This window comes from Ursus maritimus, unplaced genomic scaffold (genome assembly GCF_017311325.1).
Source record: "Ursus maritimus isolate PB19 unplaced genomic scaffold, ASM1731132v1 scaffold_7, whole genome shotgun sequence".
NCBI classification, from domain to species: domain Eukaryota; kingdom Metazoa; phylum Chordata; class Mammalia; order Carnivora; family Ursidae; genus Ursus; species Ursus maritimus.
The window spans coordinates 43,435,518-43,461,072 of NW_024426885.1; the positions used below are offsets into that span (position 1 = coordinate 43,435,518).

General features: G+C 35.6%; 1 protein-coding gene and 1 non-coding gene across 8 annotated transcripts in view; both read right to left on the bottom strand.

The window, feature by feature from the left end:
- Nucleotides 1–25,555, bottom strand: part of CCSER2 (coiled-coil serine rich protein 2) — a 185,487-nt gene that overhangs the window by 91,710 nt on the left and 68,222 nt on the right. For 6 of the 7 annotated variants that reach the window (XR_005833138.1, XM_040623888.1, XM_040623889.1 and 3 more), the window contains 2 exons: nucleotides 10,404–10,494; nucleotides 1,261–1,423 (listed from right to left, as the gene is read on the bottom strand). Coding sequence is in view for 6 of the 7 variants with exons in the window: in XM_040623888.1 (XP_040479822.1) it covers nucleotides 1,261–1,423; nucleotides 10,404–10,494 (254 nt within the window). In the remaining variant the exon portion in view is untranslated. Of the gene's footprint in view, nucleotides 1–1,260; nucleotides 1,424–2,121; nucleotides 2,255–10,403; nucleotides 10,495–25,555 lie in introns of those variants that run through there. The other variant, XM_008696123.2, reaches the window with a different exon arrangement.
- On the bottom strand, nucleotides 21,347–21,452 carry LOC121101363. Its single transcript, XR_005833357.1, has one exon. It is a non-coding gene; the product is annotated as a U6 spliceosomal RNA (small nuclear RNA).

Sequence of the window (25,555 nt, forward strand, 5' to 3'; positions counted from 1 at the left end):
AGCCAAAATAATGCCTGGAAAAATATATACGCCATGTATTCTTCTAGATCTTCTACATTTTATCCTTTTATCAAATTATACCAACAGAAGGATTCTTAGTTAAACCTCATTATTTTGTGACCCACTGCAGAACTGCCTTTTCTCACTAGTCTAGAGTTCTTTGTAGCTTGCACTGAAGAACACAGGTAAAAAATGGACTTAAGGAATTTATCATTTCTATTTTAGGAAGCTGAAACCTGTTCCACTATACTACAAAGTATTCCCCTTCTAAGAATTCATGTAAAGCAGCTTCTTTCAAGTTTCTGTCTCATGAAAGCAAGTCAATTCAGGAGAAACACATTCTTTATCTCGTGTTATAGGATAAATCTTGTAATGGATCAAGGTCTGTTCTTTGTTTTTGCTGCAAGGATTCTTAGAACCAAATTTTTTTCTTACTTCAAGAACTATATGGGGTCATTTTCCTTCCATTGTTTCCTTATCCAATTTTATTATCTGTATGGTAACTGTGCCCCAAAATGACCTCAAATCCCTAGTGAAATGAGATGAGGAAGTGAAAAGGAAAAATATTAATAATAACTACCACCGCTGGGTGCCTACTCTAAGCCATATACTTGCTCAAGCACTTTTGTCTCTCATCCTTGAACACTGAAAGAAAGCTATTATTAACTAACTGTTTTACAGATGATAAACTGAAGTAGGGAGGGTTTTAAAAAATTATTTAAGCTCACAAAGCTAATTTGTGTCAGGCCAGAGATTGATCCCAGGTTTGATCAACTACAGAGCCATATTACACATAAGATCTTACGAAATTAAAAACTATGCTATGCTTCAAAAAGGAAAAGAATTCTGGTATTGTACAGTATCTTCTGTTTCTAATAGTACTTCAGAAACTTTTACTTTATCTATAAGCAAAGAAGATAAGTCACTTGGCACTAATGTCATACATTATTTTTAAAATAATTAACTTTAACAAATACCACATATAATCATTCCCAAATGAAAACTAGAAAATCATAACAAAACATGAAGTCCAAATAGCAGACATAAATAAAATACTTTTATTTATGATAAAGCTAATGAAAAAGGATTTGGGCCGAAAGGAAAGAATTAGACAAATTATTCCAATTAGTACCACATATAATTTGCAATATTTTTTGGTGCCTCTAAAAACCAAATTAAAAAATAGTTTTGAGGGGGCAGGAGAATATTAGGATTCAAAATTAATCAAAAGATAGGAAATGTAATCTAAATTAGACTCACCTGCTCAAGTCACTTTTTCCATGGTGATGATAGTGGTCAGGATGGCTGAGGTGGTAATGCTCCTGTCCACTCCACCTCTGGGGTGGCCTTTTCCAAAATCCTTCCTGAGACTGCCGAACATTTCTGTCTGACCGGTCAAAGCGGTTCATATTGTCACACTCCACTAGACAGATTCAAAAGCAAAACACTATTAACATGTACACACTCTATAAAAGTTAACTCTTAAGCTTGATAATTAAATGCTGCTGAGAATATAAAAATGATATGCTAAAAATACCAGCCATTTATATTAGCTAATCACAAAATCAAAATTTCCAGAAGAAAAGTAACCAGTTCTTTTGGTGAAAACTGAACTTTATAGTATTCAAATTGAAGTAAATTATAAAACTTTCATATCACAGGCACTTAAGTAACAACAGTCCCAGTGTTTTAAAACAAGCAAATTATCCTTGTTGTCAACATTATACATTTTAAACACCAGTAATCAGTTTTTAGTGGTTTTCATCATTATCACTAGCTGGTTCTGACTTCAGAATGAAAATGATTTAAAAAAGTAGAAGATTTTAAGTCTAGTAGAGAACTCGTTCCCAAAAATAAATGCCACAATTAGCTTTCACCGATTTCAAGAAGCACAAAATAAGTTTTCATCACAAAAAAATCATATTTTTTAAATTAAGCTCACAGTTTAGAAAGTAAGAAGCTTCACTCTGTCTACGGTAGAGCTTGTTCAAAAAGTCTAAAATGCCACTGAAAACAAAGCCAGTACTTTGCAGCAACAAACGGTACACTCCCTGAAATCCAAATGCCACAAAAACACAAGAAGAATCTCCTTGAAACACCCCAAGCTTCTCCTTCACTTACCCAAACACTTTTTCCTCACATATCTGAGCACTCACTAAGAGAGTTACTTTGTACAAGGGAGACATTGTGTCGCCGGCTGCCTACTCAGACATAGTTGCATACAAGGCACTGACAAACAGGCCTTCCTTCCTGCTCAACTCCCAGCCCTCCCTGTGGGAAGCAAGCCCAGTTTACCCTGTGACTCCATCTTCGCTCAGTGGTTACATAGCTACTGAGTTAGGACTGTTACTAAAAATACAACTGAACACTAACTCAAGCCAGGGACAGAAAAGGTTTCTCTAGTCTGAGAATTATTACATGAGAAAGTTCAAATCCGGAATGCTTAGAATTCCTTGATAAAGAAGCTGTAGAAACCAATGTATTCCCTAATTTTCAAAAATTCATTATTTAAACGTTTACTTTCACCTAACCTAAAACTTGAATTTGAAATATGGAAAGTATTTCATTACAGTACACCACATAAAAACAAACTTCCCCACTTCAAAAAAGTAGTTAAAATAAAGTACAGATGTCCAATTCTCATATACACTAAACTCACTGTAACATATTTCTTCTAAATACATAATCGTTTTGTATAGCTTTTTAAAATACTTTGAAATTTTGTTCATAACCTTTAGAGAAATCAATTGTGGGGAAAAAACTATACATTTTAAAGTTTAAAAAAATTTAAAGGAAGATTTTTTAAAAGAAGCCTTACATTTGAAATTATTTCAATTTCTTGTCTTTTTATTGAGATAAATTATAATATATTCTTAATCTATTTTTTTTAAGTTCAATTACAGAAAACCTGACTGTTAGATAAATAAAGGCATGGTGACCATTATAATGAAAAAAATAAAGAGTAGAAGATGAGATCAGAATAGAAAAATAAATTTAAAATATCCTAAAAAGGCTTAAAACTGATTTTAATTCACATTTGTATTACACTCAGAGACTCAGTTAAGCTCATGAAGTATTTCAACATGGCATTAAAATGTCACTTTAGTTCAAGCAATTCTATATAGCTAGAGATAATCTGTATCTACTTTTATCTGAATTCATTAATTCAGGCAAGTAAAATTCCACTCACTCCCCAAACAAGAAATTCTGTCATATGTAATTAGGATATCATTGACACAGGGCATATGGAGTAACAATAAGCAAATGAACCAGGCAAACAGGCCAGGAGATGGGGTTAAATACTGCGGGAAATTAAAGTGCATAAAATTGATGTGCCACTTTTGTTTTTGCTAAAGAGGCTGTTGATAACTACAGAGAGGCTACAGATTAAAGCACCTTTATTGAAACAAGAACTCAACCACAGGCACAATGGCAAATAAACAGTGGAAACAAACATTTGCCATTACCACAAAAGACTATTGATAGACACTGAGATAGAGGGGCCTAAATTCTCAGATAAATGACTGCTCCAAGACTCTTTAAGGATTCTTCTTACATAGTTGACCTTTGAACAATGTGGGTGTTAGAGGTAGGGACCCCCTGCATAGTCAAAAATCCCTGTATAACTTTTGACTCCCCAAAAACTTAACTACTAACAGCCTACTGTTGACTGGAAGCCTTACCAATAACATAGTCATTTAACACATATTTTGTACATTATATGTACTATACACTGTATTCTTACAACAAAGTAAGCTAGATAAAATAAAATGTAAATAAGAAAATAAGAAAAAACGCATTTACAGTACTGCACTGTATCAAAAAAAATGTTAAGAAAATCATAAGGAAAATAAACACATTTACAACACTCTCCTTTATTTGTTGAAAAACCCCACATATAAATGAACCCACATATTTCAAACCTGTGTTGCTCAAGGGTTAACTATACTCCTATCTGAGGCACCCACCAAACATATATTTATATAATTTAAAATGTTACTAAGAAGATAATGTGAAATAACATTAGTGGTGGTTTCTTAGATAAGATTAGGGGGTTCTCTGACAGAATGAAAGAAATAATAGAGAAAAGAAAATGGAAAGCAAACAAAATTACAAGATGGAGATAAATCAAAACCGTTTCCATAGCCAATGATGGAATGAACAAAGAAGACTAAGAAAGGAAATAAATCCCTCTGAACATGAAATAACATAGGGCATGATGAGGCAAACCAAAACATATCCTGGTTTGAAAAATTTTAACCCAGTGTGTTGATCACAGCTCTCTACACACCATTTCACCCTAACTATGCATTTAGGACTAGAAAATAAAGAAAGGCCCTGTGAAAGAGGTTGCCAGGTCCAAAAGTAAAAGGCAGCAGGTTTTAGTTCTTTTACTGTAAGCAGGAGACACAGATAATATCAGGACCTTTATTCTCTGGAAAGGGAAAAAGGATCTAATACAGATAGCTAACTGAAAGGTATGGGACATGGGATGCCTAGACCTACCACTCATCACACTCATTTCTTCTGATTTGATAAAGGAACAAAATATAATACCAAAAGTAACCTAGATTATTTCTCTGATTATTTAAAGTCATAGGAAGGTAATGGATGACACAGGTAGTATTTCCACCTGTTAATAACAATTGGCTACGGAGATGACAGGAAGAAATTAAACATTACAAAGCCTAGAAAGAATGAGCTTTGCAGGAGGTTTTACAATCTGATCAGAAAAGCTTTGAACTAATATTTGGTTTGAAAGTAGAAAAGTTCATCTAAAAAAATATATCATGAACATTGTTATTGCTAAGCACAATTAGCACTGAAAAAGAAAGATAAATTTCCAGAAGAAAATACAGTAACTGGAAACTGATCAAGGACAATACTATAGAACTCATATGACTATACCTCAATAAAAAGCAAAAATGTGGCCTTAGGAAATATAACACAAAGTACAATTTAATAGGAACCATAACTTGGTGGTATGGGATTCAGGAAGTAATTAGAAAGATATCTTTCTTTCTTTCTTTTTTTTTTTAAGATTTTATTTATTTGTTTGAGAGAGAGAGAGAGACAGCAAGTGAGTAAGAGGTGGGGGGAGGGGCAGAGGGAGAGGGAGGAGCAGACTCCCTGCTGAGCAGGGAGCCTGATGTGGGGCTTGATCCAAGGACCCAGGGATCATGACCTGAGCTGAACTTAACCAACTGCCCACCCAGGCGCCCCAGAAGACATCTTTTTCAACAGAGAAACGTTTAAAAACAGAAGGAGTAGATGAAATAGCACATGTAACAAGGTATACACTATGGAAACATCATAAACCTCAGGATTAAACTATAAATATGCCAAATGCCAGGCTTTTTTTTTTTTTTTTTAAGATTTTATTTATTTATTTGACAGAGAGAGAGAGATAGCCGGTGAGAGAGGGAACACAAGCAGGGGGAATGGAAGAGGAAGAAGCAGGCTCCCAGCGGAGGAGCCTGATGTGGGGCTCGATCCCAGAACACCGGGATCACGCCCTGAGCTGAAGGCAGACACTTAACGACTGAGCCACCCAGGCACCCCCAAATGCCAGGCTTTAATCTGTAGGCAATGAATGACCATTAGATGTTCCAGAGCAAGAGAATAAAGCAATACAACTGTGTTTTTTATACAATCTGAACAGTTCATTTGAGAGACACTTTAGAACAAAAAAGGAGCAAATATCAAATACTCAGTAGTCGGCCAAAAGTAATTCAGACCCAAAACTGTTTCCTTAAGAGAGTCCTTGACAAAGGTAAAAGGAAAAAAATGTAAAAGAATTAAAACAATTTTGTCTTTCAGATCCTTCCTAATCACAACTAAAAACTGAAGTACTTTCTCTCTTTATTCTTCTTCCCTCATTCTACACTCCTCGATTTTGCTCTGCCCCATCTGTCCCTTGACATGTTTCCCTACTCTGAAGCTGGCCAGAAACCTCAAAGGCTCACTTGATCTCTTAAAGTTAAACCTCCTTCTGAAGCGGGAATACCCTGTAAGACTGATTTTTAAGACCTGGTCTCATTCTAAAAGCTGAGAGTCATGGCTGCATGTTTTCTAAGATCTAAATAAGACTGGGAGAAATCTGCAGAGGAATTTAGAATAGATATAGGAATTGGTAATCCAGAATCTCGAGATCTATTATCCATTAGTTCATATATTAGAGGGAACCCCAGGTGCAAAAAATAAAATGGAAAAGGCACAGTGTGAAGAATCTGAAGGTCATGTAACTTAAGAACCCATGACTGGTTGTGTAGAAGAGGAAAGAGTTTTTTTCTTGACCCTTGTAGGGTCAGAAAATTAAACTGACAAGACAGATTAACAGACGGAAAGCATACAAATTTATTTAATATGATATGTGACATGGGAACCTTCACAAGGAAATAAAGACCCAAAGAAACAGTTAGACCTGTGTATTTTTATGCTAGTTTTGATAAAAAGTGGTCACTTGTGGAGGAATATGACAGGTTAAGGAGTATGAGGTAACTGTAGTAAACTGAGGGAAACTTAGCAAGCCCTATTTTTTTAGGATTCTTCTTGGGAGTCTCTTTGTCTTGGAAATAAGAATGTGCCTTTCCTCTAGGTATAGGGAGGGTACCTCTCACATGAGGGTTTTACGACCTGTTTCAGGGAAGGAGGGTGAGGTCAGGAGGAGGTCAAAGTGACTTTCCTGCTTCTGCCACTTTCTCAAACTCCTTGAGCTTAAACTATTCAATATGCCAAGGTGCCCTATTTTGGGGTAGTACATACTGAAGTCCATCAACTGCACAGGAAACTAGAAGAGGTTAGAAAAGGACTTTCAGAGGCTGTCAACAAAGTCTTCTCTATGAATGCAGATCGAGCTCTGATTCAGTTCCGTAAGGAAAGAAAGGATAAATCCACTGCAGACTTCAAGAGTAGACTCACACCTTTACATAGCATTCAGAGGCAGATTCTGAAAGAGATGTGATCAATCTCTCTTCTCACGTTCTGTAAAAGATTTTCAAGTAGAAATAGGATAAACATAGCCTCATTGTCAGACTTCTAATACTTGGAAAGAGCCTTAGAAAAAAGCAGAATACAACTCAGAATAAAATGACGTCCTTCACATGTCACAACTAGATGCCTCCACCACAGCCAGGTAAACACTAGAGGAAGAGGTCTCTTAGTGCACTTACAACAGCAGGGCACTGGAAAAACAAGAGTCCTGCATTGCCTAAGACATAAAAGAAAAAATAAAGTAGGTGATTAATCAAAGTGTTCTGAAGGGGAGATCAAGTACTCAATTTCCAGTTTTATCCTTGCACTCAAAAGATAATTTTCTCTAAATATTAAAAGAAAATCTTGCAAATGTTTTATTGCTACAGGCACTACGATATCAACCCTAAACCCTACTATTGTTATATAATCTCCCCCTCAGTGTCACCAAACAACTCAGTTATGAATATTTCCAAAAACTCTCAATTCCCAAATCCTACACCATAACAACCCAAGAAACACCTGACCAACAAACATTCGTTCCTCCTTTGTGTTATCACATATGCTACCTAATAGGTCATGATTTACTACACAAATGTAATTGCCAGATGAACATCTTCGTGGCCACCTCCTTGAAATCCCAGAAGATCCCTTATTCATAACGAAGTCATAACAAGCTTGTGTCCAAAGTCAAACCCAAACTTAAGATCTCAACAAGGTCTCAGACTTCTTATTGGTAAAAAATCCACTGATATTGGCAGAATTAGCAATGCTGAACACACCAAGCTTCAGAGTGACCCATTCAAAACTCTACCCAAATTCGCATTAATAGCCACCAAAACCAGAAGCTAAAGAGAATGAAAATCAATAGTCAAAAGTATATTAGAAGACTCCTTTAAACTTAGTACCAGTCCTTGTAACATTCCTATCCTCCCAATCAAAAAAAACTCAATGGGGGGTATAGTTATCCAGGACCTCAGAGCTATAAAGAGAACAGTCATTCCTTACTCCCCAGTAGTACCAAACCTGAATACTATTTTATGTTTGGTGCCTCGGAAAGCTACATATTTTAGACTTATGTTCTGCTTTCTTCAGTGTTCAGTTAGCTGAAAACAGTCAATACCTGTTTGCCTTCTCCGAGGAAAATCTACAAGATATGTGAGATGTTATACCTCAGGGGTCCCTCCTACTTTTCACAAGTCCCCAGCCAAGATCTCAAAGACTTTAAATTTCCTATGATTCCAATTTTATGTAACATGAGGTTAACTTTTTGTTGTCCTGTAAAGATGAGGCAGGCTCTAATACCGATTCCTTTAGCTCAGAAAGGGTATAAAGTTTCCAAAGAGAAGTTAAAATCTGTCAAAGTAAAATGCATTATCTAGGATGTGATTTATTCCAAGGAAGTATTTCCCTCACTCCTTACTACCAGCCCTTAAAACTTCACATGAAATCTCTTAGATCAACATCTCATTTCCCCCCATAACTGGCCATGGTTATGTTTTCCCTCTGTGTTCTACAATATTTTTCCACTTGTTCTTCCAGGCCACTAATTTGGATTTCAACAGACGCTATGCTTTCTGTCATCTACTGAACTGTTCTGTTAGGAAATCCAGAAAGCACTGTGCTGCAACTGTATTTCATTAAGTGCTTTCACTATTATACCTTGGGCCACTCTAATCCTGGGAGTTCTGTTGTTTTTCCCTATTCTTCCTGAATGTTGGCTGTGCTTTTTCTTTCTCAGTTGACTGGAACTCAGCTCTGGTTGCCAGAGTATCCCAGGTGACAGAAGAACCATGAGAAAGTGCTACAGTCTCTACCCCTGTGGTAAAGTAGATATTGTTCTCAGCTCTTCACTCTCTCCTTTAGTAGACTTATATATTTAGTGTCCTTTGCCACAGCGTTTCTCACTGCAAACAGAATACACTTTCCAGTCCCACTGGTATTAGGCTTGGCCATATAACTTGCTTTGGCCATCAGAATGTGGGCAGAAGTAACAGTGTGTTGGTTCTAAGTCAAGACCCTAAGAGATATTATATGCATGTTTCTGTTCAGCCTGTTGTCCTTCTGCCATCTGCCATGACAGCAACCTGCTCCAGGTAATCCTGGTCTCAAAATGAAGAAACAAGGAGCAGACCTGAACTTGATCCCACAGCCTGAGCTGTTCCAGCTAATCTATAAATCCATGAATAAGGAAAATATATATTTATTTTGAAAGCCACTGAGATTCTGAGATTGTTACACAGCATCCTGGCAGCACGGAGGGGAAAAAAAGTGACAAAGGTGAGCTCCTAGTACCCTCAATAGCACTAGAACAAATACCTGCCCTCTCCGAAATATCCCTGAATTTTTCTAAAATCATGTATAAAAAGGACTTCACCACCTTGCCGCTGAGAGGCCCGAGAGACCAGGCAAATGTTCACTGACAGGGAATCCACAGATCTTCTGGAGCCATTCCTCTTCCCAGAGGATTCTCATTTCAACCCTTGCCCCAGGGGCTTTTTTAGGCTGGTCTCTGATTCTAGATCAGTCCTTAAGATAGAAAATCCTACAAATATTAAGTCAGTGGGGGCAAGAGTACCTAGGTCCCTCTTGCATACGGATTGTCTAAATCTCTACTCCAGCAGTTACTGGGATCCAAAGAGGAAGAGAGATTGGATGTGGGAGTAAAAAAAAAAGTGGAACGATTCATTCAGGAGGTCACCATTTTCCTAGAATTAATCTTTTTAAAATTTTCAGAATTGATGTTTTAAAAATAATATTCATCCTTAGTAAAACTTATTTATCATAAGTAAAACTTAATGAGTTTTACTGATGTTTCACAAGCCAAATGATATCTGTTTCCCCAAATTATTTCTTCCTAGAATCAAAATGAAACAAAGGGAAGAAAAGCTGGATATATACACAAGGACAAAAAGGACAAATCCTATCTATTAGGATTTTTTGTAATAGAGATATACAATTTTATTGGATCACACAGAATTATATCTAAGGCCTACAAAATCAAGGTTTTAAACATTTAAATAAGTTTGCAAATGAATCTGTTTAATATCACTTAAGAATGATTCTCAGTCTGACAAGACTTCCTCCATTGAGACTAGGAAGTTTGTAAATAACAAGTATTAAATTGGTCCTAGACAAGCAGCTCAATGATATATGCCTCTGGAGTCTCAAAGTTGTCCTCGCTTACCATTTTATTTTTTTATTTATTTTTTAAAAAAAAGATTTTATTTATTTATTTGACAGAGATAGGGACAGCCAGCGAGAGAGGGAACACAAGCAGGGGGAGTGGGAGAGGAAGAAGCAGGCTCATAGCAGAGGAGCCTGATGTGGGGCTCGATCCCACGTGGGGCTCGATCCCATAACGCTGGGATCATGCCCTGAGCCAAAGGCAGACGCTTAACCGCTGCGCCACCCAGGCGCCCCTCGCTTACCATTTTCAAGAGGAGCATCCTCAGGCAAATCCACATCAAGCATAAGGTCATCGTCCTCAAGGTCACATGATTCAAGATTATTCAGAATATCCTGTGAACAAAAGCAGTAAAAAATGCTATAACCTACCTCAAAAAATGTATGTAATCATTAGTTTTAAAAACATCACTCTATGATAGTCTGAATTTACTCAATGTTTATGTTATAAAAATAAATTTTTAGATAAAATTTTTTAATAAAAAAGATTCAGTTTACTTGTTAAACTATCTGTAACATTCTTCTCCTACTCTTCCTCCCACCAAGAAATTTTTAATTCATTTTTAAAAACTTACACAATGCTCACTCTCTGTAAGATATTGTTCTAAGTACTTTACAAATATTAATTCGTTTATTTAATCTTCAAAATAATCCTATGATTTAATGGTTAGTACAATTACTAGAAATTAATGTACAGAGAGCCAAAATAGGATGTAAACACAAAAGGTCTACCTCCTGAGTCCGTGCTTTTACCAATTTCCTTGATAACATGAATAATCAAAGCTGGTAAAGAATCTCCCAAAACTTACTCATATTTGGTGTGAGATGTTGTGTTTATTATTGGACCACTCATGTAAAATAACAAAAGCATTTAACTACATAATTATTCCATTTCCTTTCTTGTGCCAAACCCACCTACTCTTACCTTCAGCACCACTACTATCCTGGCTTGGTTTGCCTTAATTTGTTTTTTCTATAAAAGACAAACAGTACTGGACTAGTCAAACTGGTATAAGCAGCCACTCCTGGGTTCTATTTGCAACTCTGCCAGCTCTCACCTATCCTGAGAAAAGTAATGTTTTGCTTTCAAAGACTCGTATTCTGAAGACTAACTAGCAAAATAAAAACTAGTTTAAAGTCAGGAACTCAGTTTGACCTGTAGCCCACTAAAGGATCCTTCCAATCCAAGAACTGATTCAATACTGCAAGACCTTTCATTAGTATATATAAATAAAAAGATTTAAAAATCCACAAATTTTTAAACAATTTAGAGATTATGGACTTGAAAAACTCTTATAGATGGGGGATGTCTACTTTATTACAGATGATATGAATAAAATTAGAATTTGTTTCCTATGTTGGGTATTCCACCCAAAGCTTTCCAATTTTGTGTTGTTGGCCTTCCTTCCACAATGCACTGAGGACTAAAAGCAAATGGAATAATTGTTTCTGAAAAAGCAGAAACAAACAAACAAAAACACCTCTGGATAATTATTTAACCTTGACACAAAAAGGGATTATTTCACAGAACCGCTTTCCATCATGAAATATCTGCTGTCCTTAACAGATAAGTCTTCCTAAAAGCAAAAAAAAAAAAAAAAAAAAAAAAAAAAAAGATGGACATGGAAAAAAACTGGCAAAGGCCGTAATAGACAATTCACAAAATAAAAAATAAACAGCCAATAAATATGTAGGAAAAAATGCTAACACCAATATTGATTTACCACAATTGAAAATAATCTAGTATTCATTAATATTCCAGATAGGATTAGATCCATAAACTTTCTGAAAGCCAATTTGTCAAAATTTAACTAAAACCTTTTTTAAAAAGACAAGTTTTTCCTTTGTCTTTTTAGCCCTCAGAAACAGACAAATGCAAAAAAATCTATGTGTTAAGTATGGTTACTGCAGCATTATTTAGAATGGCAAAAAAGTAGAAATGCCCAAAAACAGAAAAATGGCTAAACACAAAGTATGACACAGTCATACAAGAGAATATTATGTTTTCTTAAAAAATAATAATGAAAATATATTTACAGACATGGAAAGATGTCAACTGGGGAAAAAACAGACTGGGTTGTTTCTAATCTTTTGCTCTTACAGATGTTTTGATGAGTCCCTATAAGTCAAAAGGAAATTAAAATAAATGAGTCTAACTGTGTATTAAGTTGATGGCATTATACTCAGAGAGAAACTATATGAGGAAAAAATTTCAAACTATTTTCAGTAGTTACATTATGGACAGTAGTACTGGTGTCATTATCCTGGTTGGGCATACATGGGTATAAATAAAAACAGTTATATTGGTGTTTGTTGAAAAATGGATTCTCATATTTAAAAAAAGAAAATAAGGATGTAAAAAACAATGAAATTAAAACCCTATGTTCCTGAATATAAGTACAAAGTATTGGTGTTAACACAAAATGTTTTTAATCTTAAATGAAAAAATACATTTTTCCACTGAAAAGGCCTAGATATTAATTTTAAAAAACTAGGTCTATAAAACAGAATGTACAGAATTATCCATTTTATGAAAAAAAAAAAACAATAACACTGTATAACATGCAAAGAAAAAAGCTGAAAGGAAGCCAAAACATAGGTTATGGAGTTTTTCTTTTTCTTTGTTTTCTTTTGTTTTTGTTAGAGTACTTGCATTTTCACATTTTCTGCATTAAGCATTGACTTATGTACTTTTACTAAAAAAAAAAAAACATATCTCCTACAAAAACATTTAGCTGTCTGTGTATATATAAGTATGTGTGAAACAAATTAATGTTGGGTGCCCCAAGCCAGCTCTGATAAATAAGGATGCAGCAAAGAATCAAAGGCAATAGAGAACCTCATTTTCTAAATCTAGAACAGGCCTTGGTTTGCTGAGACACACCAATCAGGAAAAGCCGCACTGCCACCACTGCCAAAAAGATGTTCAACTTTTAATGACTAACTAAACCCTACATTTGTTTTGTGTCATTTTCTGTAGGTTTCATTTTATAATGAAAGGTTTAAAAAATTAATCTTAAAGAATGAGAATGAGCCTGTTCTAACGAATGTCAAAGTAACAGAATAATTATGATATCCCTCTTAGAAGGTACTAAAAAAGCCCAGTGGAAAAGGAAGGGGAACACAGTTATCAGTAGTTACAGGAAGGAAGGGAGGGAGGGGAAAACATCCATATTTATGCCTCAAACTTAACACTCACCAATAAATCATTGCATATGTTTCATAAATTTATCTAGTCACATGGGAAGATGGTCTGTAGCATGGGGGTAGGGGAAACAAGACTGCATATGTAAAATATGACTTCATCTTTAATGCTGAAAAATACATCAGGATGGTGATAAGCCAAAGGATTATTACAATTTTCCAATATGTGAGGTAAAACGTACTTATGCTCTTTATATTCTTTTTTATTTTTCTGTAGTAAGCTTTTATAATATGCAAAACTTCATGCTGGAAAAAGTCTACCCTTCTTGGCATCAGCAGAGAAGTTCAAACCACAGAATCCTAGCCTGAGTGTGGGAACCCATCAACCTGACACATCCCTTAACCACACTAAAAATCAGAGCTATCTGCCCCTCTTAACTTCACTCAAACTATCCTGAGCCACTTTGGGTACCTGCCCTGCTCTCCCCAGAAAGCATCATTATGTGAGTAATAAATCATTTCATACCCTCTTAGTATACAGTCTTGACATCTAAACAAATTTGGGGAGAGGGAAGTTGACCCTGTCCCTCCACATGGCAACTGAAAGACACACTCTCTTTTTTTTTTTTTTTTTTTAAGATTTTATTTATTTATTTGACAGAGAGAGACAGCCAGAGAGAGGGAACACAAGCAGGGGGAGGGGGAGAGGAAGAAGCAGGCTCCCAGTGGAGGAACTTGATGCTGGGCTCGATATCATAACGCCGGGATCACGCCCTGAGCCGAAGGCAGATGCTTAACGACTGAGCCACCCAGGCGCCCCAGAAAGACACACTCTCAATAACTCTGCACATATAGTAACCAATATATGGAAGGCACAAGATATACCCACGTCTTTGTCAAGAGTTTAGCTAAACTACTCTATATCACTGCTTTGGCATCCATTTTGTGTGGACAAGGCACCTGCAGGGGACTTGAACTGAAACTAGCCCCTCCCATGAGTTCATGCCCTACATAATAGTCCCAGCATCACAAGCAAATGTAAATTCCTGATATGACTTCCCAACAGTCCTGGTGAGCAATAATCACCCTGCCTCCCAGGAAGGCGGCCTTCCCCTTGTGCGCCCTTTAAATAATCCCACGTGGGGCTTATCAAAACTCTGCTCTTTTCAGTTTGAACTGACCAATTTAGGAATCCCAAAGCACTCTAATCATCGACCCTAGTGAAGTCACATACCCCAGGTCCTGTGACTCTCCCTACCTGCACTTCTATGGCCCCTCCAGGCATGCCAAATACTTCCTTTAGAAGCTGTTAGTAATAAACTTCTCTATTTCAATTTCCCTTGTGGTCTTTTACTGAACTTGGGTTCACCATCCAAAACTCCAGGGCTCTACTTTACAAATGTTAATTTAACAAAGTTGCAACAGTCCTCCGAGGCTACCTGTCTTCCCTCAAACAGACAGTTCCTTTACAGTATGGTAATGGCTCAACTACCATGAAAGCACAATGGATGGATATCTAAGTCTTGGAATGTCAACGAAAACCTAAAACAAAGTCAAGTCAGAGAAAATCTAAAGGACAAGCAAATATGGGGGCCTCTAGAACATGGAAGAGGGGAATACCTTCTGCATAAACAGTATGCTAAGGACAAGGAATCAAAAAGCATAATCTATTCTAAGTGTTAGCAAATTTATTTTTAAATGACAAAAAGTAAATACTTAGATTTTGCAGGCCCACAGACAAAATCAGTATATTATATAGGTACATATATAACCATTTGAAATGTAACCACCTAAAATGTAAAAAACATTTTTCAGCCTGTGAAAAACCAGGTGGTTGTCCACATGTAGCTTATATGACACAGTCTGCTGACCTGCTCAATGCAAATAATTCCAAGTAGTTCATTAATACTTGTTAAGGACTGAGTGTCTGTATTTTCCCAAAGTTCTTATATTGAAGCCCTAGCCCACAATATGAGGGTATGCGGAGCTGGGTTCTTCAGGAGGTAATTATAGTTTTAAACAGTGTCATGAGGGTGGGAATCCCCTAATGGGATTAGTGTCTTTATAAGAAGGGAAAGAAACCAGAGCATACACTCCCTCCCTCTCCCAACCACGTGAGTATATAGTTAGAAGGTGGCTGTCTGCAAGCCAGGAAGAGGGTCTTCACCAGGAAATGAATTTGCCAACACCTTGATCTTGGACTTCTAGCCTCCAAAACTGTGAAATAAATGTCTGTTGTTTAAGCCACTCAGTCTACAGTATTTTCTTATTGTAGCCCTTGGTGACTAATACACCACTCAAACAGAGTATAACAGGAAAAAACAGAGAAGTAGATCTACATCATGAACAACTATTTAGGCCATATTAAGTAGTTTGGACTTTATGTCAATGAAAGGGGTATGACTGATGAGTTTTCACAAGTGGTAAATTGAGATTCACATTAAAGAAACATTATCCTGGCTGCTGTGTACAAAATGAATTTAAGTAGGGAAGAAAAAGCAGTTTTGCGGATACTGCAGAATCCATGTGACATATGATGGTGGCCTGACATTCATCAGTGTCAGTGAGAATGAAGAATAAGCAGTTATGAAACATACTGAGGAGTTAGGATCTATAGAACCAAAACTCGCTGAGAAGTAAGGAAGGAGCCATGAATAACTCCTTGGTTCCTGGCTTAAGAAACAAATAATTCCTACTCATTGAAATAAAGTATAAAAAAAGGAAAATCAAATCTGGTAGGAGATAAAAGATTTAATATCTAATTTTAGAACCTGGTAATTTTGACATGCTTGCTGCATCTTGAGAAGACATGTTCAGCAGATGACAATATATGAGTGTAGAGTTGGGCAAAGAGATTTGATATGTGGGAGTCAGCACCACAGATGACAGATAAAAGATGCTGAATAAGGAGTTTCACAAAAGAGACAGTGCAGAGTTGAAGACTGGATTCTAACATCTGTTTTAGACAATTTTCCCCTATTCATCTTTATAGGAGGTCTATGTTTCTCAGAGTTATATCAGAGATATTACTGAGACTTTTCAGTAAGGAACCAGGCAAAGAGAGAAAGAAAAAAAAATTGATCTACTGTAATTTTTCTTCACCAGCTTAGAAATCTGTCATCTGTACAGGTTAGGAGCTGTATTATTATAGAAAGAAAGAAAAACATGTAGCATGGAGACTGGTTAACATGGGAAAGAGTTTCTGTTCCCATGTTTGTTACGCCAGGCTCCTCTAACTGGCAAGCCTGTACTTACTGAGAGCCAATATTCACATATATCTGTTTTAGTTGGGAGACCATCTAATAAGACCATTAGCTGGGAGTACGACAAAGAAAACCTAAGTCTGTATATTCTGGCTCCCAGAGGCTTCCCACAAGACTCACTGGAATTAAAACTCTGAATACATATTAGCAGAATCATCACAGGATTTCCTTGACTTCTGAGAATACCTTTCCATTCAAATAGAGCAAGCTATGAGATGGTGGGCCACTTCTTCCTTCCATGAATCCCTCCTTAACTAATAAACTGGAGAAAGCCTCCAAGTTTTTGAGAAATGAATAGCACTATCACTATCTGCTATAATTATCATGCAGTAAAATTAATTTTTTCTTATGGTACATAGTTTATGAAATTTAAAATACATATTAATTTGTGTAAACACCAATACAATTAGGACACAAATAGTATCTTCAACTGAAAAATCTCCCTTGTACTACTCAGTTATATTTACACCTGCCACCCACCCATATCCCCAACAAACAATCCTCTGTTCTCCATCACTACAGTTTTGTTTTTCAAGACTGTCATATAAATGGAATCATACAGTTTGTAACCCTTTCAGACTGGCTTCTTACACTCAACAGACTCCCTTTAAGATTCACCTAAATCAGGGCACCTCGGTGGCTCAGTTGGTTAAGCGTCTGCCTTTGGCTCAAGTCATGATCCCAGGGTCCTGAGTTCAAGTTCTGCGTCAGGCTCCTTGCTCAGTGGGTAGCCTGCTTCTCCCTCTGCCTCCTGCTCCCCCTGGTTGTGGTCTCCCTCTCTCTCTCTGTCTCTCACAAATAAATAAATAAAATCTTTTAAAAAAATTCACCTAAGTCACTGAATATATCAATAATTCATTACTTTTTATTGCTGAGTGGTATTCCACTGCATAGATGTACCAGTTTGTGTATCCATGTACTCACTGAAGGACATTTTGGTTTTTCCAGTTTTTAGCTATTATAAATAAAAGTATTACAAACATTCATGTACAGGTTTTTGTGTGAATACAAACTTTCATCTCCAGGAGTGGTGGGGATTGCTGGGTGACATAGTAAGTGTATGTTTAACGTCTTAAGAAACTTCTAAACCATTTCTCAGAGTTGCTGTAAGCTTCTGCATTCTACTTATCAGTAAGACTGGCCTTTCCCATACTTGACTGCAAATCTGAAGACAGCATCTCTTGTTTCCAGTTTAAGACCTTAGTCCCTGCTTCCAAAGAGCTCAGTGGAGACCTTATTCCAAAAAATTATTTCTCTGTTCTAACCTGTGTGGGGTTACCTGAATGACTGACACAAAGTGCATGTCTTTGTTTTGCCTAACTTGGAATTCACAAAGGGTGGAAAAGTAATGGGCATTGCTCAAACCCACTGTGAGGCAAACAATCCACAATCACCCTGGAGCAAAATATTATAGTTGACACACATAACTGAATACTGAGAGACTAAGAAAAAGGCTAGGGAGAGTGTTCCCTTGGGAAATTAGATAATTCAAAGGTGCCATGTATAGTGGGGAATTTATTTATTTATTTATTTGAGAAAGAGGAAGTGCACCTGTGCACATGGTGGGGGAGAGGCAGAGGGAGAGAGAGAATCTTAAGCAGGCTCCACACCCAGCATGGAAGCCAACACAGGGCTCAATCTCACAACCCTGAGATCATGACTTGAGCTGAAATCAAGAGTCAGATACTCAACTGACCGGGCAACCCAGATATCCCTATAGCTGGGAATTTAGGAAGCCACAGAAAAATCCAGGGCAGGATACATTCTCAGTAAAGACCAAAGAGGACCCAAAGCTTTCAACTCTAACTGATCTCTAGGCTCAGAAAAAGTAGTAAGTGAAGGTTAAGGCAGAGTTGTAAATCATCAGGCTAAGCACTGAAGGAGTACCCGAACAAAGAGCCAAAATGCAAAGATGAAGGATTTTTTTTACCACAATTAAAAATTAAGAAAGAACAATTAACTGTTAACTCTTAAGAATTAAGAGAGTATACAGTTGTAAACTTACATTTTTGCATACCTACTTGATGCCAGGTATTGTGATAAGCATTTCAAATAAATTACCTTGATTTGGTCCTCATGAAAAAAAAAAAATCACAAAAATTTCAATAGCAGATTTGAACAGGGAGAAGAAAGAATCAACAAATCTGAAGATTTGTCCATTGCAATTATTCAGGCTACACAGAAGAAAGAAAAACAATGAATAAAAATAAAAAGCCCAATCAAAACCACGATGAGATACTGCTTCGCACCAGTCAGAATGGCTAAAATTAATAAGTCAGGAAACAATAGATTTTGGTGAAGATGCAGAGAAAGGGGAACCTTCTTAAACTGTTGGTGGAAATGCGAACTGGTGCAGCCACTCTGGAAAACAGTATAGATGTTCCTCAAAAAGTTAAAAACAGAACTACCTTATGACCCAGAAATTGCACTACAAGGTATTTATCCAAAGGATACAAACATAGTGATTCAAAGGGGCACATATACCCCAATGTTTATAGCAACAATGTCCACAATAGCCAAAATATGGAAAGAGCGCAGATGTCCATCGACAGATGAATGGATAAAGAAGATGTGGTGTGTATACACATACACACACACACACAGAAATATTACTCAACCATCAAAAAGAATGAAATCTTGCCATTTGCAACAATGGGGATGGAACTAGAGATTATTACGCTAAGCAAAATAAGTCAGAAAAAAACAAATACTGTATGATTTTATTTTTTATATGTGAAACTTAGGAAACAAAACAGATGAACACAGGGGAAGGGAAGGAAAAATAAAGTAAGATGAAAACAGAGAGGGAGGCAAACCATAAGGGCCTCTTAACTATAGGAAACAAACTGAGGGTTGCTGGAGGGGGAGGTAGATAGGAGAATGGAGTACTGGGTGATGGGAATTAAGGACGGCACTTGATGTAATGAGCACTGGGTGTCATATGCAACTGATGAATCACTAAATTCAACCCCTGAATCTAATAATACCCCATATGTTGATTAAATTGAATTTAAATAATATTTTTTTAAAAGCCTGAAAGGTTTCTGAATACACAGTCAAGGCATTCCAACATATGTATGCTAAGAACTTCAGAAGGAGAATGAAAAACAGGCAGAAAGAATATTTGAAAAAATAATGGCCAAAAACTTCTCAAATTTGAAAAAAGACAGGGATTTACATATTGAAGAAACAAACTGAATTACAAAAAGGATAAATGCAGACAGCACACCAAGACATATTATATTTGAATTCTCAAAAGCCAAAGATAAAGTGAAAAGATGTAAAGCTCCAAGAGAAAAACAATGCACTATATGCAAGGGATCCATAGTAAGATTAAGAGCCAAGTTCTCATCACAAAGCATGGAGGCCAGAAGCCTATGGGATGGCATGTTTAAAGTGCTGAAAGAACACTCAACCAAGAATTCTCTATCCAGAAAAACTATTCTTCAAAAATGAAGGAGAAATTAAGAGATTACAAAATAAAACCAAAACCCAAAAAACCTGAGTTTGTAACTAGTAGGCCTGCCTTACAAAAATGCTAAGGGGAGTCATTCAGGCACAAATACATAAAACAAGAATTTTATGTTAATGTGTACACAATGTATTAAGGTATAATTTGTGAAAATAACATAAAAAGAAGGGGAACAAAATTTGTATAGGAACAGAGTTTTTGTATACTACTGAAGCTAAGTTTGTATCAATTAAAAATAGGTTGTCGTAAACAGGATTTTCATTGTAATTCCTAGGTAACCAAAAAAATATTTTAGATATACACATTTGAAAAATTAGAAGAGAATCAAAATGGTATATTGTAAAAAATCAATTAAACCCAACGAAGCAGCAATTGAGGAAATGAGAAACAAAAGTATAAGACATGCAGGAAAAAAAATAGCAAAATGAAATAACAAAATCATTCTATATCTGTGACTACTGTAAATGTAAATGGATTAAATACCCCATATGGCAGAGACTGTCAGTGTGGTTTAAAAAAAAATCCAACTGTACAGTCACCTTAGACTCACACTGTATCCAAAGACACATATAGGTTAAAAATAAAAGGATGAAAAATATATTCCATGCAAACAGGAACCAGAAGACAGCTGGGTGGCCACACAGCAGACAAAACACTTTAAGTCAAAACTACTACAAGAAATAAAAAACAATATTATATATTGATACTATCTGAATTAATCGAGAAGATTTAACAATTACAGACATGTATGTACCAATCAATAGAGCAAAATATATGAAGCAAAGATTGACAAATTTGAAGGGGGAAATAGAAAGTTCTACAATAATACCTGGAAATTCAATACTACACTTTCAATAATGAATAGAATATCTGGATAGAAGACTGTTATGGAAATAGAGAACTTGAACAATACTATAAACCAACTAGACTTGAAAGATAAACATACATATAGGTACAGATATATTTAAATATATATAACACATAGATTTATATTTATATAAATTATTATAAATATGTAATCATATTTATATTACATTACATATAAAATAAAAATTCAATTATATAAACATACATATATGTATACATACAAAAGAAAAAAAATCTACCCAACAAAATCAGACTACACATGGGACATATTCTCCAAGATACAACATGTTATTCACAAAATAATCCTCAATAACTTTTTAAAAACTGAATTCACAAGAAATCTTGGTCTAAATTACAAACCATAACAGAAAAACCTGGAAAATTCACATATATGAAAATTGAACAATGCATTTTTTTAAGTACTTTGCAACAGGTTTTTATTAAAAATTTGGAATGCTTCACAAATTTGCATGTCATCCTTGCCTGGAGCCATGCTAATCTTCCCCAAATTGTTCCAATTTTAGTATATGTGCTGCTGAACCAAGCACTGAACAACATATTCTTAATAAACTGATCAAAGAAAGATCACAGGAGAAATCAGAAAATACTTAAGAGAAAAATTAGAGCGAAAATACAACATACCAAAACTTATGGAATGGAGCAAAAACAGTGCTCAGAGTGAAATTTTTTGCAGCAAATGCCTACCTTAAAAAGAGAAGAAAAATCTAACACTCAATAATCTAACTACAGCTTATGGAGCTAGAAAAAGAATAGAAAAATAACCCCAAAGTTAGCAGAGGAAAAAAAAAATAAACATCAGTGCAGAAAAAAATATAGCAGAAAACAGAAAAACAGAAAAATCAATGAAACCAAAAGTTGGGTTTTTTGAAAAGTACAAATATGACAAACCATTAGCTATACTGACAAAGAAAAAAAGACAGACAAAACTAAAAATAACTAAAATCAGAAGCAAAAATGGGGACATTACTTCCAACCTTACTAGAACAAAAAGGATTTTAAGAGAGTATTATGAACACTATGAACAACAGTACACAAATTAACAGATAAATGGACAAATTTTAGATGCATAGAAGTTACCAAAATGACTCGAGAAAAAAACAGAAAATCTAAACAAACTTAAACAAGAGACATGAGCAGTAATCACAAACCTCCCAATAAAATAAAAACAACAACAACTTACCAAATCAGATGGCTTAACTGGTGAATTCTACCAAAAATTTAAAGAATTAATACAATTCCTTTTCAAACTCTTCAAAAAAATATAACACTTCCTAATTCATTCTATGAGCACAGAATTACCCTGATACAAATGCCAGACAAAAACACTACAAGAAAACTACAAACCAATATCCTTGTGATATGAATATAAAAATATAAATACATAAAAATAAATTCAACCAATCAGCATATCAAAAAGATTATATGCCTGGGATTTATCCCAGGAATACAAAGATAGTTCCAGATATGAAAATCAATCAACGTAATATACCGCATTAATAGAAGAAAATAACCACATCACCTCAATTAATGCAGAAATAGCATTCGACAAAAATGATCATCCTTTCATAACAAAAATATTCAGTAAAGCAGAAATATAATGGAACTTTCTCAACATGATAAAGGACCTTTGTAAAACACCCATACCTAATATACTCGATAGAAAAAGACTGAAAGTTTATTTCCCTAAAATCAGAAGCAAAACAAGGATGTATGCTTTCACCATTGCTATTCAACAATGTACTGGAGGTTCTAGCCAGAACACAAGAAAATTAAATAAAAAGGCATTTGAATTGGAAAAGAAGTAAAGCTATCTTTTTTCACAGATGACATGATTTTACTTTTTCAATACTGTTTTGATATTTGGGGCACCATAGGATGATATATATATATGATGAATCCACAAAAGAACTACTAAAGCTAATAATAAACTCAGCAAAGTTGCAGGGTACAATATCAACACTGAAAAATCAGTTATTTTTTTTCTACACACCAAAAGGAACAATAAAAAAAAAAATTTAAGAAAACAATTCCATTAACAATGGCATCCAAAAAAAAAAAAAAAAAAGCCTAGAATAAATTTAACCAAGGAGGTAAAAGACTTACATGCTGAAAAGTACAAAATATGGCTGAAAGAAACTAAAAAAGACCTAGATAAACAAAAAAGACATTTTGTGCTCATAAACTGTAAGAATTAATGTTGTTAAAATGGCTACTAATCAAAGTAATCTGTATTTTCAGTGAAATCTTTCAAAATTCGAATGGCCTTTGTGGTAGAAATGAAAAAAACTGATTTTAAAATTCAAATGAAAGTGTGAGGTGCCTCAAATATCAAAACAGTACTGGAAAAGTACAACAAATTTGGAAGACTCATACTTCATGGTTTCAAAATTTATCTTGTGATCAAGTAATCAAAAACATGTGATTACAGATTACTACGGTATTCAAAACGGTGTGCTACTGACAAAATGACAGACATACAGATCAATGGAACAGAACTGAGAGAACAGAAATAAATGTATACATCTCTGGCTAACTGATTTTTGGCAAGGGTGCCACTATCACTCAATAACGAAAGAGTCATCTCAACAAATGATGCTGAAAGAGGTAAATGTCCACATACAGAAGGAAGTATGGGCTGGGGAGGGGCAGGTGGGGAGTAACTACTTAATACCTGGGTACAAGGTTTACTTTGGTGTGATGAAAACATTCTGGAACTAGACAGAGTGGTGGTTGTACAATATTGCAAATGTACTGTCACTGAGATGTTTGTTTTAATATGGTCAATTTTATGTTACGTGAATTTCACCTAAAGGGAAAAAAAGCTGCTGGAAATTAAAAAATCATTGCCCAAAGATCTTACAAAATTACTTGCATGTTTAACCTTTGATTCAACATCACAATTTTATGTATCTATCCCCAAAATATAGAAAGATAAGGTTATTTATCAAAGATTTACTTGTAATAGCAAAAGCATATTATTTCATATGCTTAAAGTTGAGGGAAAATAAATATATACATATTTGCTAACTTTTTCTAAAACCACTGGAGTAACAAAAAAAATGTTAAAAAATTTAAACAAAAAGAGATATATTCATATCTCTTCCACTACTTAGCCTCCATAATATTATATTCTTCTGTAATATAGTTATTATTTGGATATTTGGGTTGTTTCCAATCTTCTTACTATTACAAACAATGCTTGAATGAATCCCTAAAAATCTAAAGTAAAATGTTATACACAAATCCAACTATGTATCAAGTTCATGGAATAACGATTCAGGGAGACACTATTTAAAGTAGGAAAATAAGAAAAAAAAATCCTCAAACTGTTTTCAGTAATTATATTGTCAGTGGTAGAATTATTATTCTAAAACCTTCACAGAACAAAACTATCCCATCAACTGCTGCATCCCTAAGGGTAGCCTCTATCATTAAGACTTCACCAAGCAGTTCTGGTTTTACAATACTAGGAAGGCATATTATTTTACATAAAACATTAAGGTAAAGAAAACCAATCATTTCACATAAAGCCTGTTTAAATATTCCAGGTTTCATCTGAACTTTTCACCTGAATCCCATTAATCCATACACTACCATATTCTCTCAGTCTAAAAGTAGCCACAGTCAGGACATCATCAACAGGTTTTGATACCGAAGCACAGAGGGCTCCTGTGTCAAAGAGTCCCAGAAAGGTCTCGCTTACACCCAGTCACCATTTTACCCATTTGTAAGGGACCCAGACCCTTCTTCAATCTTCATTTTAACTAATCTACCAGACCACTGCCCCAGGTAATTCCAGGTCAGGTTTTTCATTTGCATCTTTGCCTTTCACCTTTGAAATTCTTCCAAACTGGGATAAATAGGGGGGACTTATTTAGGGCCCTTTAGGGTTGTAGGACCAACACTGGCTTTCACTGGTACACTCAATCTTCAATAGTGCTGCATTAACACCTCTGATTCAACCTCATCAATGTTCGATATATTCATTTCTAATAACCATCCAGCCTAGAAAGGCCAAGTCCCTAGGCTCGCTCCCCTTCTGTCTTCCCCTCCTTTCTTGTTAATGGTTCTTTTTTTTTGGGGGGGGGGAGATCTTCAAGGGAAATGGAGACAGCAAATATGACAAAGGTTCTTGAACAGCTGCTTGGTTTTACAGCATGGTTACATGGGATGCCCATGTAAAAGGGGCCCCCTTAATCATAGCAGTTACCATGATCTGGGTAAGGGACATATTCAGTAGATGACTATCCCAATCACCATAAAGCCAGTCCAGCAGGGCTTGCTATAAGGTATACATCCACTTCATCTAGGGTTTTCCACTAGGCATTTATAGAGGAAAGACAGTCTCTCTTTTCGGGCAAACAAACTTCATAGCAGGTTTTATCCAGTCCACCAGGCTACCTGCTCCCTTGGGAATAACCTACTCTATACAGCCATTTGTGACTGTTATATAGTGAGCTGTGGGTCCTATATCAACCAAACATTCTCTTCCACTCTATAGCATTCAAAACCAGATACTGCCCCTCAATTAGTCACTCTCACAATCCATTTCAGTAAAATTCTTCAAGAAGCTAATGACAAACAGATCCACAAAATGAGACAACTCCTTGGCACTATAACCACTGGTTTT